Source organism: Olea europaea, chromosome 5 (assembly GCF_002742605.1).
Source record: "Olea europaea var. sylvestris chromosome 5, O_europaea_v1, whole genome shotgun sequence".
Lineage (NCBI taxonomy): Eukaryota > Viridiplantae > Streptophyta > Magnoliopsida > Lamiales > Oleaceae > Olea > Olea europaea.
The window spans coordinates 5,724,818-5,739,337 of record NC_036241.1 but is presented as its reverse complement, the minus strand read 5'-3'; the positions used below and the strand labels follow the sequence as shown (position 1 = coordinate 5,739,337).

Here is a 14,520-nt window from a genome sequence, read left to right as displayed (position 1 = left end):
ACATTGATAGTACTTCTCAAAATGCAATTGAATCGTATACTGCTTTTATTCGCCAACAACAAAACCAAAGACAGGCAAATAGGAGGAATCAAATTCAAAGTCCACGTTGATCGTCGTAAAAGAATGAATAATTCCACGTTGCATCCTAATTTTCAGGCTTCTACTTCAAATGAATCACGTACTAATATTGTTCATTCTAAAGTACGAGGGATTTCTAACCTATTAAACATACCTACTAATGCATATGTATTACCGACATGGAACTATTGTGAACATTGTGGTGCGCGAAAATTTTATAGAGAAACTAAAGGGTTCTGTTGCTCTGATGGAAAAGTTAAACTTTATATGTCTGATTCACCAACTGAATTGTATAATTTATTTACTTCTAAAGAACCTGAATGCATGGAGTTTAAGAAAATTTCACGTGGATATAATAACCATTTTGCATTCACTTCATTTGGTGTAAAGTGCGATACAGACCTTTTTAGAGCATATAAAGGTATTTACACATTCAGAATTCAGGGACAAGTATATCATTATGTAAATCAACTTCTGCCGGAAAATAATCAGCCTTCGTATATGCAATTATATTTTTATGATACGAATAACGAAGTTGAAAATCGTATGACAATTTTAGAAAATTTTGTTGAATCTACTTTGATCATTTTGATTGAAATTTTGAAAGTAAATCCGTATAGTAGATTCTTTAGGTCTTTAAGTAATATGACCAATTTGCACGACCATCGAATACAAATAAGATGCGATCCTGGACTTGATCAAAGAGTCTTCAATACTCCTTCAGCATCTCAAGTAGCCGCTGTATGGATTGAGGATGATGACAATGCAAATATTCGTGTTCGTGATATTACTATATATGGTTATTCTGGTGATTCACATAAGGTTCACTATTATTATGGTTGTTATGATCCTTTACAATACCCTTTACTTTTCCCATTTGGAGAACTTGGTTGGCATGAAGGTATTCAGAGATACAAAAAAACATATTTTGAAACTCAGAATTTACCCGATTGCGTAGCTTTTCCTAGCACAGTAAATTTTGCAACTGAAATCATTGCAAATGAGGCTCAAGGTTTGCTATTAAACTTTTTTATATGTTTACTAATTCATATAAATTAAATGTTCCGAATGGGTGTAAGATGCATTTTTTTTATCCTTATGCAGCATTCAATGGAATGAGGAAACGATCACAGGTTTCCTGCCGCGAGTACTATTCTTACAAGTTACAAATTAGGCCTTCTAGTAAGTCTGTGTTGCTTCATACTGGTAGACTTTTTCAACAATATGTTGTAGATATGTATGTTAAAATTGAAACTGCCAGATTAGACTATTTTCGTAGCAATCAGAAACAAATTCGTGCTGAACTTTATCAAAGTATTGTGGATAGTGTTCAAAATGGTGAAACAAGAGGGTCAAAAATTGGAAAGAAGATTGTTCTACCACAAACTTTCACATGTGGGCCTAGAGATATGCTTAAAAGATATTTAGATGCAATGGCTATCGTCCAACGTTATGGAAAACCAGATATATTTCTAACTATAACATGTAATCCATATTGGCCAGAAATTATGCAAGAACTCAAACACAATGACGAAGTTCAAAATCGACCAGATTTAATTGCACGTATATTTAGAGCAAAATTGGAAGAGTTAAAGAACGATTTATACAAAGAAAATATTTTTGGTTCAGTTGTTGCTCATATATACATGATTGAATTTCAAAAAAGAGGGCTCCCTCATGCCCATTTATTGTTGATTTTCAACTCTGCCCATAAAATTTGTTGTGCTGAACAAGTTGATATGATAGTGTCATGTGAAATTCCCGATAAGAATAAATACTTGCATCTTAATTCTGTAATTGCAAAACACAATATGCATGGCCCTTGTGGAACCCTTAATCCAAAAAAAGTATGTATGTTGGCAAGTAGTGGTTGTAAAAATAAATATCCTAAGGATTATTGTAACAGTACTATATTTGGTGATAATTCATATCCCTTGTATAGACGTTGTGATAATGGTATTTCTATTAAAGTAAGAGGCCAAATGTTAGATAATCGGTGGGTTGTACCATATAATCCTTATTTAAGTGCAAAATTTGACTATCATATTAACGTTGAAGTATGTTCTTATATTAAAGCAGTAAAATATTTGTACAAATATGTGTATAAAGGACATGATCGTATTAATTGTTTCGTAGGCAGAAATGAAACAGATAAGGAAATTGATGAAATTTTTGCTTATCAATCAGCTAGATGGATATCTCCACCTGAAGCTATGTGGAGAATTTTTTCTTTTAATTTGTCAGAAATTTATCCTACTGTTTACGCTTTACAACTTCATATTAAAGATCATCAGCACGTAACTTATAATAGTAAAGATGATTTATCTGTTATTATTGGAAATGAGTATACGAGAAGAACAATGCTAACTGAATTTTTTCGGATGAATGAAGTAAATGAATTTGCTCGAACGCTATTGTATCGAGATTTTCCAACACATTTTGTGTGGAATGCAATTGGAAAAACTTGGACTCCCAGAAAACAACACATTGTTATAGGGCGAATCGTGACAGTTAATCCATCCGAAGGAAAACGTTATTTCCTTCGTGTTCTTCTGAATCATATTAAAGGTCCAACATCATATGACAGTTTTAAAACTTTAAATGGAGTAACAGTCAATACATATCGAGAAGTAGCACGTTTACATGGTTTGTTAAAAGGAGACAACCATTGTGAAGAATGTCTATCTGAAGCCATTATTTACAAAATGCCCAGTTCTTTAAGACGTCTTTTTGCTACACTTCTTACACTTTGCAACCCTAATTATCCAAAGTTATTGTGGGATAAATATAAAGCCTATATGATTGATGATTATGTACATCGAAACATATGTGTTAGAGATGCTGAAATACAAGCTTTGGAAGACATCAATTCTATATTAGAATCGTCGGGAAAAAATGTAAATGATTATGGAATAGTTTCATTCTTTATAAATATAGATGAGACTCAAAGATTGGTAAGAATGATTGCAGAGGAAACAATGAATTTTAATATTCAACGAGACTTTAATTGTGTAGAGAAATTCAATAAAGAACAACGATTTGCATATAATAAAGTTATGGAAAAAGTAAAAAATGACTCAAGTGGTACTTTCTTCATTGATGGTCCAGGGGGAACGGGGAAGACTTTTTTATACAAAGCACTTCTAACTGCTGTAAGAGGTCAACATTTGATTGCTTTGGCAACAGCGTCTTCTGGAGTCGCTGTGTCTCTGTTACCTGGAGGTCGCACATCTCATTCAAGATTTAAAATTCTTTTAGAAACAATTGGTGAAGTGAATTGTTCTGTTAGCAAGCAATCAGCTTTAGGAATAATGTTGAAAAATGTCTAGGTTAATAATTTGGGATGAAGCGCCTATGGTAAATCGTTGCGCTATTGAAGCTGTAGATAGAATGCTTAGAGATATTACTGATTGTAACTTACCTTTCGGTGGGAAAGTGATAGTTTTTGGAGGAGATTTTCAACAGGTTCTTCCAGTGGTACCGAGAGGAAAAAAAGATGATGTAATGAAAGCTAGCTTGGTCTTTTCAGACCTATGGCCTTCCTATTTACGTTTACCATTGGTTGAGAATATGAGGGCAAAATCAGATCCTATGTTCTGCACTTACTTACTCAGAATTGGAAATGGAACAGAAGAAGAATATACTTGTAAGTGCATTATGCTTCCGAATAGTATAATTCTACCATTTGAAGATGAAATCACATCTTTAAAACTTTTGATACATTATGTTTTTCCAAATATACTAGCATATGTTGACAATTTACATAATATGATAAATAGAGTTATTCTTACACCTACGAATGAATGTGTTGATTATATTAACAAGATTTTACTCGAACAAATTCCCGGTGATTTTTCCACATACTATAGTTTTGATGAAGCAATTGACAAATCGGAACAAAGCTTGCACGAAGATTTCTTGAATACTTTGACACCAAATGGTATTCCACCGCATGAATTGAAACTTAAGGTAAATTGTCCTGTAATGTTATTACGGAATATTAATCCTTCCGAAGGATTATGCAATGGAACACGCCTTACTTGTCGAAAATTTGAGAAAAACGTAATTCTTGCTGAAATTACAACTGGTGAGTATTGTGGGAAATATGTTTTCTTACCAAGGATCCATTTTATACCTCTTCAAAGTGATCGAAACTCAATTCAATTTAAGAGAACTCAATTTTCAATTAGACCGTGTTTTGCAATGACAATAAATAAAGCACAAGGTCAAACGCTTGATTTTGTCGGTCTATATCTTCCAGAACCAGTTTTCTGCCATGGTCAGCTATATGTAGCATTATCAAGAGCAACAACGAGCACATCTCTAAAAGTTTTATTGAAACCATCAAGCATGGACAACTCACATAATACATGTACTAAAAATGTTGTGTACAAGGAAATTCTTTCGTTTATATATTCGTATACCTAAAATGTTTGAACAGGTATATTTTTTATCTTCGAGAAATTTTTATGATATGTTCTCGTACAATAGTTTCCTCAATTTTAAATACATGAAAAATTATGTCGTTACTATTTTTTTTATTCTTTGCATTTGCTATAAAAAAATTTCACAGGTTTCATTATCGGGAATGAAAAGTTCTTTTTAATTCTTTGCTACATGTGTACGATGGAATCACTAATGCCAGCTTCAATTACAACTTGCGTTTGCAAAAGGTATGATTCAAATTTTTTAGTGTTAGTTTAATAGTTTGCCAGATCGATAACTAATTTACTTTAGTAAAATTTCAAAATAAAAAGTAATTTCTCTATTTTTAGAATATATTTACCCTTAAGAGTTTCACATTGTCACATAAATATTCTTCCATCAGTTAAAATGTGCTCTTATGCCAATTATCACAATGTTTAACTTTGTCAAAAAAAAAATAAAATTAGTATAATTATGGATTTTATGGAAACTCAATTTCAGATTCCCTTATTATCAACTTCAAGTTGTTTCCCCTTATATATTTTACAGTCTTTCACATTTAAGATATACGTAATTAATACTATTTCTACTTCCTCTTAAAAGAGGGGGTTTATATTACTGTTCATTTATATCACAGCCTTTTACGCCCACTGTTCCACAACCGTTTTTTCTACAGTTCATATTTTTTTTGAATAAATGAAACAGTATCTCCTTTCTTAACCCTAAACAAAACTCTAGCTTTCTTTCTCAAAACTCTTGCCCTTGTTCTCAAACTTTCGGCTAAAGGAGAGATCCATTTGAAGTACACTTGAAATACACTGTCTATGTTCTTGGCAATGGAAGAAGGAGGCTTTTTCTATTATTCAACTTTTGTTTACGGTAAGGGCCTAGCTCTTTTTCTTCTTCTCTTTTTCTTTTCGAGTTAGCGGAGGAAGGTGATAATGAAGAGTATAGGACGATGATGGTCACTGTAGTAAATGGCAGAAGAATCGAAGGCTGTCAAACTTATTTGATAAAGAAGCGCATATTAATAACGAAAAAGAAGAGGAAGAACATTGTAGCCAATAATTTTCTTTTTTAGTTTAGTTTTCGGAAACCTTTTGAGTTGTTGATGAGGATTTAATTCAATTATGTTGCTTTGTTATGGTGTTCTAAATCTTGATTGATTCAACTGGATTTCTAATCCTTTTGATTTTCTTTTAATAATCTAATTGATGTCAATAAGTTTTTGAGGTAGATTTGTTAAAAATTAGTTTCTCTATGAATATTATAAGTTTCCTAAATTTAAGTCTTAAATATAATTTGTCTGCCCTTTGTGCATCATACGTTCTGATTCTTGGACAATTTTATGCTACCGTAATTCTATCAATAGGGAGACTAATGCTTGATTTTCCTTTTGAAGCTCATGGTTTATTGAAATCATTTTGCTGCTTCTGCTTCTTGCTGGTTCCACTTGTACACTAACGGAATTGCACTTTAATTGCTTACAAATGAAGTGTAAAATACGATTTATGGCTTTGTCATCAGCTATTTATAATCTGATTTTTGCTTTTATAATGAATTAGTCTAATACACTACTTTATGCAAGCTACTTAAAGCATTATCTTAATTTCTCTAAGTGTGTTTGCAGGATTAAATGCTCAACATGGTGTTACTTTGAGCACACCTACGTCTTTTAGCAATCCCGTTGCTGGAGGTAATAATAGTATGGACATGGGGTAGTTGTTTGCTCTAGCAAACCTTTCGCAATGGTTGATAAAATTACAAAAGGATCTTCAGCAGCAGCAGATAGCTTACATCTTGGAAATCAAATTATAAACTTTGGGAATATGAAAATAGGTAAGAACTTGGTACAGAAGCTTACTACTGAAGCTCAGATAAATCAGAGCCATGCAATGCTTGTGGTAGTTATGGGGCAAGGTATTTTCATTAATTTGACCATAAAACGCAACTCTTGGCAATGTCATGACCTACTTGGTACGTTACATTCTAATCATATTTTATATTTTTCCCTTTTGTTTAAACTATGTTTCAATTGGTCAATAAATCTCATTTATGCAAGTGAATCATGAAATGTTCAATTTCAACAAATGATCTTGAACTAAAAATATGCTAATGTTATATATTTGAATTCTGTTGATTTTATACAATAAGATCAATAATACATAAGTTTCTTTTAATTTCGATAGTCCAATAATATTCCTTGTTCTAATTAATTTTTACATAGTGATGGTTTGATGCTCTTTTAGAATTTAATGAACATGTTATGCTTTCCCTTTACTTCATGCAACGTTAGGAAATATTTAAGTGAATTTAACATTATTCTTCTTGATAGAATATATCAAACTGGTGTGTGTACATTAACGCTTTCCTATTTAATCATCTAACTTGGTTTGGTGAACAAAAAATTTTGTGAGCAACTATTTTTATTCTATATACATTACATATTTCTTTATCAACGCATGAATTGATTTTATGGGAAACTTAATAAAAAATTTTTTACTAATTTTATTATTAATCTAAATTCTAACCAACAATGTTATTTTTTCAGAGTAGGATTACAGTCATCCTATATCTAGAGACGATTAATCTTACATGGTCGAAAATATATTCACTTTCAATGCTGATAAATATGCAAAGACGGAATTTGGATTGAATTATATGATGATATGTTTCCTTACATTATGCTATATTGTTATGTTTTTTAGTATATGATATTTTCAATTTTTATTAATCGAATGATGAACATACGAAAAGAAAAATTTTCAAGATGCTTATTCTTTACATTCCTACTCTTTTAAAAAATGGAATCTTACGTCTACTATTCATCTAGGAAGCATTTTAAGTGTTTTCCATCGTATTTCCAAATCCATCTGTCAAAGTAATTCTTATACTAAGGGTCTAATAATATTTTTTTTATACGATATATATTCTTCTCTAGCCAAAGACAATCTGCTACCGAAAACTTTAATTCATGATTCCATCTTAAAAAAAAAAAAAAACGTTACCTAGCCTTAATTTCTTTTCTTGTTCTGAATTGTTGAAATTAATTTGAAATAGTCTATAGGAATTGAAACATTTGTTAGTATAATTCGCGTGCGACATTTCTCTTTGAAATGTTATGTAATTTCAATTTATTATTTGTAGAATATTAGACACAGTATTAGTGAAATTTAGTGATCGTTGGTTCAGTATGTGTGAAGATCAATTTTGCTAATTTTCACCTTGCCTTGTCACTATTATATCTAATTCAGCATTGACATTTTTTTTACCTTTCTAGGTTTCTTCAAGTTAGAAATGACTTATATTCTTTGACAAATAAGAAGTTGATTATTGCAATAGATATTAAACCATGCATATAAATTTTCTAAATATCTTCTAACTCTTTTCTATAATAGTTTGAACTGCTTTACGTTTCATATAATCTTCATGTCATGCTTGATGTTGTCGCAAACAAGGGATAAGATCTGCTATCTTCATTCGTTTATGTCTTCAGTTATTATAACTTTAGATAAGAAATTCAGTCAATTATATCAAATATGTATTTTTTGACTTTTTGCATCCTTTTGTCTATGTTATTTTAACTCTGGTCCTTCCTAAATGAATGCATTATGGCGATTAATGCATGAATGTTGAACGTCCTATATCTAATCTATTTATCGTCTTTTTTGTGGTAAGGTAAACCGACAATGAGAAGTTAGCTGATGATGAAGAGGAAACTAAGGGGAAGTACATCCACGGTGATGTATTCAAGTACCTGAAATACAAATTTTTGTTTATAATAAATGATGGTTCAACCTTAGTATCCTTTATTATATTTTTCAATGTCCTGGATTCGAAGTTTTATATTTACTCTTTCGCTTAATTAAAAACTAATGTTTTTCATACAATTCATACATTTTTCGACCATAAATTGATTTTTCTTCTTACTCATGTAATAAGTGAACACAATAGTTTTTCAAAATACATAAATCCAACAGAAAATAAAGAAAAAAAGACAAACAACAACGATAGTAACATTTAAACTGATAACACCTATAATAATATAAGTTAAGCTCCCCACAAGTTCGTGAATAGATAAAATTACTTAATAAATAAAGTGAATAAATAAAGTTACTTACTAAATGTATTATCCATGAAACACTCGTATTTGAAACATATGGATTAACAATCCTTCTTCCAATTTGTAAATCTAACATAATGTATTAAATTTTAGCAAATTATAAACGAATCTTTTTCAAAATCAACACGTGAACCAGTAAAAAATTAACACAGAAAACTACCAACTTTTTATAAAAGCTTTTTCAATACTAAGTATATATCTACATCAAATAGATATTTTACAAATGACAAAAAATAGTAGTTACTTTCCACGCACAACTTTTAAACGTATAAACCATCATCAATTATATATATATATATATACACACACATGTAAAATAGATATTTTACAAATGAAAAAAAATAGTGCCAACTTTCCACGCATAACTTTTTCATATAAACCATCATTAACCTTTTCTTTCACTTTAATACTCATCCATGCAAAAAGATATTTTACAAACCAAGTGTATGGTTGGATATTAAAACAAAGATTCTTCTACTTATGTTCTATCTATTAATATCTGCTTTCGACTAAATAATTTTATGTTACTTTTACTTTCCCCTTCAGCATCAAAATTCTACGACAGTATCGTAAACATCATACTCTTCAACTACAACTGCAAAAGTTTAAAAACTCCGTTTTCGTTTTCGTTTTCGTTTTCTTATTGGTAAGTTTTACATGTTACTATCGTTTTACTATAATTATCTTTTATTAATCCAAAAGAAGAACGTTAGATTATTTCATAAAAAAACTTTTAGAATTAAAAAAATTGATATCATTTGTTTACGATAAATTTAACGTAATATTAACAATTGTAACTATTTGTGTAATAATTTCTTCTTCACATAATCATAGGATATCAAGAATGGCCGCATTTTATAAACTTATCCCACAGATTTCCACTTTTGAGAAGAATTGGACTGCAAAAATCATAGTTGCAGGAAAACAAGCACCTAAAACTGCTCGAAATAACATTAGCCGCTGCCAAAACCTTCTCTTAATGGATTTAGAGGTAAATATATATTTACGAATCTTCTTATTTCTATTCTAAATATTTGTTTTCGTAATATATTTATATAGAACTCATTTTTACATTTGAACAGGATAACAAAGTTACTGCCATAATCTATGATACAAATATTACGGCTCTTGCAGATGAGCTAACACTAGGAAAAACATACATGTTATCAAATGCAACTGTAAAAGACAACAGAAATGAGTTCAGAGGCTCGCTTGAAGACAAAGTTTGGACCATAACAGCAAAGACAAAGATAGAAGAACTTAAGGAGGATAACTTAAACCTTCTCTTCTCGAGATATGAACTCACAGCATTCAACAAACTTGAACGATACATGGATAGTAATGAAGAGATAAGTATGATCACAAACACATTAACTTATAGCAAATATAAATTTAGTTAATATTTTTTAATCGTTCTATTTATATTCATTAATCATATACAAAATATGATATCAACACAACTTCTTTTTTGCAGGTGTTATAGGCGTCGTAATAGAAGTTCGTCAAAAAAGAATTATCCAAACCCAGTTTGGCACACAAGCTTGTCTTCAAGATGTTGTGCTGATAGATAAGTCTTTCCAGACGATCATATTAACGATGTGGGACACTTTTGTTGAAAATGAGTGTGTTACTATAATAGATAACATTGGAAGCAAACCAATCATCTGGGTGACTAATTTAAAAGTTTCTTCGTACAACGGTAAACAGAATAAAAAAAATATTTTGCTTACATTTATATTTAAAGTAAAATGAACACTAACTTTATGATTGAAATTTTTTATTTTTTTAGGACTTACGCTCTCTACAAAAGTGAACAGCACTTTTTTCATTAATCCTGCAATTGTAGCTGTCACAGACTACAAAGAATGGTTATCGAATAGAACTAACAAATTTCTTCTATTTTTCTAACTTTATAAATTTCGGTAGTAAATCTCACACTTCGTTGTTTGCTTTATTTATGCAGGATTGAAACAAACAAAGAACTGCAAATTTGAACATGCAAAAGCAATACCAAGGTAACATGTACTCTAAACCTATATTTAACTATTTATTAAAAATAACACTTCATTTAACAAAACTTACTATGTAATTTAATTAACTTCTCCATATAGGGTAACTGCTTTCGTACATATTGAAGACAACTCTGGAGGCTTGGATGCAACCATAATAGGAGAAACCGCAGAAACTTTATTGGAAGCAAATGCCGTCCAAATTATGAACCATTTTGAAAAGGTTAACTCCAAATACTACTAAATTTTTAATAATTATTTGCATTTACTTCATCATATTAAATGAGTATAATTTTAATATTTCAGGACGTGGACACACAACTAAAAGATCTCATAAGAACTAACAACGAAGAAGAACAGCTTTTTTACCTAAAAGCAACACCAAGAAGCCAAAATCCACCTGAATACCGATATGAAATTATCTTCATATTCAACTCTTCGACAACAACTGACATTGATTCTTCAAGTACAATCATAGAATTGGATTCTTCTCTTGTAACAACTGATGATAGTTCAGACAAAACATCTACGAAAAGTAAAGAGAAGATGTGCATCACAGATAATCAAGATTCTACAAACGCCGACGAAGTGCTTGCACCAAATGCAAAGAGGGCTCTCTTTCAAACTCGAGACCAAAAAACCGAAACTCGTTCCAAGAAGAAAATGAAGACTGATAAACACGTTGAAGATGCTGATGTCCTTAGCTCTGGATAAAACCTCAACTCACGTTCGTTTTGTTTTGGGATAATAGACAATCTAACAGTAGACACTTCTGTGATTCTACAAGCAACCTATAATCTATAAATCTCCATTAGAATAATGAGTCTTAGATTCAGTTATATGATTTTAGTTTCTAAATAGAACGGGTTACTTTAGATATTTTGGTATGTTTTTGTTGTTAAAAATGTAAATACTGTGATCACAGAATTGTACTCGACCCATGGTTGACACTAATATATAAAACCTCTTTTGCTATCGATAAAGAATAGTTGTGTAAAATACATATATTTTACTTCATCTATTAGTTAAATATTATCTCCTCCTCAATTTCGCTTAATCGAATACGTAATCAAAACACAAGTTCAATATACTTGCATTTTCCATTTTCTAAATTAATTTTTTTTTCTTTGTTCCAATAAAGTTTACCTGGCTTTTAAATAATCTTTTAAACAAACTATTTCGTTTATATAGTTAATTGGTAATTAATTATATCATTTATATAACTGTACTCTTTGTGCAAACTCTCTCTTTTATTTAAAAAAACTAAATAATTTAACAAAATAAGAAAAAATATAAATTTATTCATTTTCTTTTAATTGCATGCTTGTAAAAAACTAAATTCACCTCTGCTTTCTTTTAAAATATAAATATTTAATTCATTAAGAAAACACTATGTTACGATAAAGTATTTTCTTTTTTTATAAACTTAATAATTATAACATATGATAAAGGAATAATTAATTTCATTGATCTAAATGATTTCACATAGAAAGAATTATGTAACATGATAATTCCCAATAAGATACGTACTACCTTCAACAGTTTAACCACTTATATCCTATCATTTTATTATGAATAAAAACAGCCTTTTTAAATACATATTTCAATTTATCTATTACTTAAACATAGTTTCCTCTTCAATTTTACATATCTTAAAACGTAAGTTCAATATACTCACATTTTTCATTTTGTAATTATTCAACAAAGTCTACTTACCTGGCTTTTAAATGAACTTTTAAACAAATTTTTTAATTTATACCGTCAATTATTTCAGTCAATAAATATTTTCATAAACTTACATCAACAATTACATATAATTTTACTTTTCATGCAAACTCTCTCTTCTACATATATAAATAAACGAAAAAAAATACGATTTTACAAAATTCACAAAAAATAGAAAATAATTAAAAAACACCAACAAAAAAAAATTAAAATATTCTCTCTAATTAAAATAAAAAATGAAAAAAAAATTAAATAGTAAATGAAACATTTGTACATTTCAACTACCCACGTGGTAGTTAACAACATCTATCTACCCACATTTAAACTACTATCCAAACCTACCTATCCACATTTACTAACCAACATTCAAAATACTACCTACCCACATTTAACTACCCATATTCAACTATTTAACCATCCTTTCACTACCATTTCACACGTCTCAAAAACATTTTCTTTCAATTTTCAAAGTTCTCAAAAGGAAACTAAGTTCAACCACCAGGAAGAAAGGTAATCTTCTTTCCAATGAAAATAAATTTCGAATATATTTATCGTATAGAGAATATGTGGTTTATCAATTCTATTATATTAGGAAAATCATGCAAAATTATGTGTCACTTTTCTTTACTGCAAGTATTTAATCTGCATTATATACATGAATAGTATACCATACCATGTCTGTCACTGCATAGTCAAACGAATGAACGCATGCAATCCATCACTTCCACCATGTCTTGGGATAAGAAAAAATGTAGAGGAATTCAAAGAATATTTTGGATACAAATTCATCAGCCAACAAATTCTTCAATAATATGAATATCAAAGCTAAAATGAAACCTAAAACTTATTCATGCAATTCTCAATCATTTTCATTTGGCCAAAAAATATTGAATCTATCACTAGCTGTTGAGCAGCTTCTCTTACTGAACCTCAAGTTTGTTAATATCTCGAAAAACATGAAAAATTTAAATTTAGAAAGCTGCTCGGAGTGATCACGCTGCGGACTGCGCAAAGATCGCTTCGGGCTACGCGATCTTGGCGCCTTTATGCTCGGCGCTGCGCGAGAGATCACTCCGCGCAGCCCGAAGTGTTCAACACTCCGCGCTGCGCGGAGTGTCCCAGTTTTTGAGACACTCCGCGCAGTGCGGAGTGTCCCAATTTTTGTGCGCGGAGTGTCCCCAATGGAACACTCCACGCAGCACGGAGTGTTCCTTTGGGAACACTCAAAACGTTAAAATAAAAAAAAATACATTATACCCAAAAAATTATTATTTATAAAAATTTAAAACATTTTACAATAAATACAACTTATAATATAAAACTCATCTTTCATTATTTATAAAATTAAAAATATTTTACAATAAATACAAATTATTATATAAACAGTCATCATAAAATTTTTCGTAACCCTTTTAATTTCATTAAATAATTATATTCTTTTCCAAATTTGGACTCAAAAATACATTTTTTATATTTAGAATTTTAATATCAAATTTCCATATTCAAGAATAAAATTTTACTTTCATTAAATAATAATATTCTTTTCCTAAATTCGACTCAAAAATACATTTTTTATATTTAGAATTTTAATATCAAATTTCCATATTCAAGAATAAAATAAAATGCGAGGGGTAAATATATTTTAACATTCCTTGTTAAATATTTATTTTTAATCTTTTAATTATAACATTTAATTTCTCGAATTTAGTACTTCAAAAAAATACAAATTTAACACATTTAATATAATTCCTTTTCTACGATCAACTACCACGTCTAATGTAAAAAATTTCAATTATCTATTAACATCAAAAAATGTTTCTTTTACTTAATTAATTTTTTAATTACTATAATTCTCAATTACATTATACCATAATTTTTTTTATTAAAAACCCTTTCACAAAAAAATACAAATTTAGTTTCTCGAATTTAGTACTTCAAAAAAATACAAATTTAACATATTTAATATAATTTCTTTTCTACGATCAACTACCACGTCTAATGTAAAAAATTTTGATTATCTATTAACATCAAAAAAAATTTCTTTTAATTAATTAATTTTTTAATTACTATAATTCTTAATTACATTATACCATAATTTTTTTAATTAAAAACCCTTTCACAAACATACATATCTTCATTTTTATTTATTTAAATTATACA

The 14,520-nt window shown here is 29.5% G+C and overlaps 2 protein-coding genes across 2 annotated transcripts; both read left to right on the top strand.

Annotated features, from left to right (window-relative positions):
* Positions 1-723: 723 nt before the first annotated feature.
* On the top strand, positions 724-3,407 carry LOC111394171. The gene is made up of 3 exons (XM_023019937.1): positions 724-1,090; positions 1,183-2,196; positions 2,323-3,407. The coding sequence occupies exons 1-3, from the start codon at positions 724-726 to the stop codon at positions 3,405-3,407; spliced, it is 2,466 nt and encodes an 821-aa protein (XP_022875705.1).
* A 25-nt stretch (positions 3,408-3,432) lies between these two features.
* LOC111394170 lies at positions 3,433-6,225 on the top strand. The gene is made up of 2 exons (XM_023019936.1): positions 3,433-4,165; positions 6,134-6,225. Exons 1-2 carry the CDS (start codon positions 3,433-3,435, stop codon positions 6,223-6,225), a joined length of 825 nt encoding a protein of 274 aa, XP_022875704.1.
* Positions 6,226-14,520: the final 8,295 nt, after the last annotated feature.

What these genes read in the sequence shown, in the direction of transcription:
- LOC111394171 (XM_023019937.1), top strand. Translation starts at nt 724, where the DNA reads ATGACCAATTTGCACGACCATCGAATACAAATAAGATGCGATCCTGGA. An exon ending in CATTGCAAATGAGGCTCAAG is followed by an intron (nt 1,091 to 1,182) that starts GTTTGCTATTAA and finishes ATCCTTATGCAG; the next exon opens with CATTCAATGGAATGAGGAAA. An exon ending in TGTGTATAAAGGACATGATC is followed by an intron (nt 2,197 to 2,322) that starts GTATTAATTGTT and finishes TTAATTTGTCAG; the next exon opens with AAATTTATCCTACTGTTTAC.
- LOC111394170 (XM_023019936.1), top strand. Translation starts at nt 3,433, where the DNA reads ATGGTAAATCGTTGCGCTATTGAAGCTGTAGATAGAATGCTTAGAGAT. An exon ending in TCTTGCTGAAATTACAACTG is followed by an intron (nt 4,166 to 6,133) that starts GTGAGTATTGTG and finishes GTGTGTTTGCAG; the next exon opens with GATTAAATGCTCAACATGGT.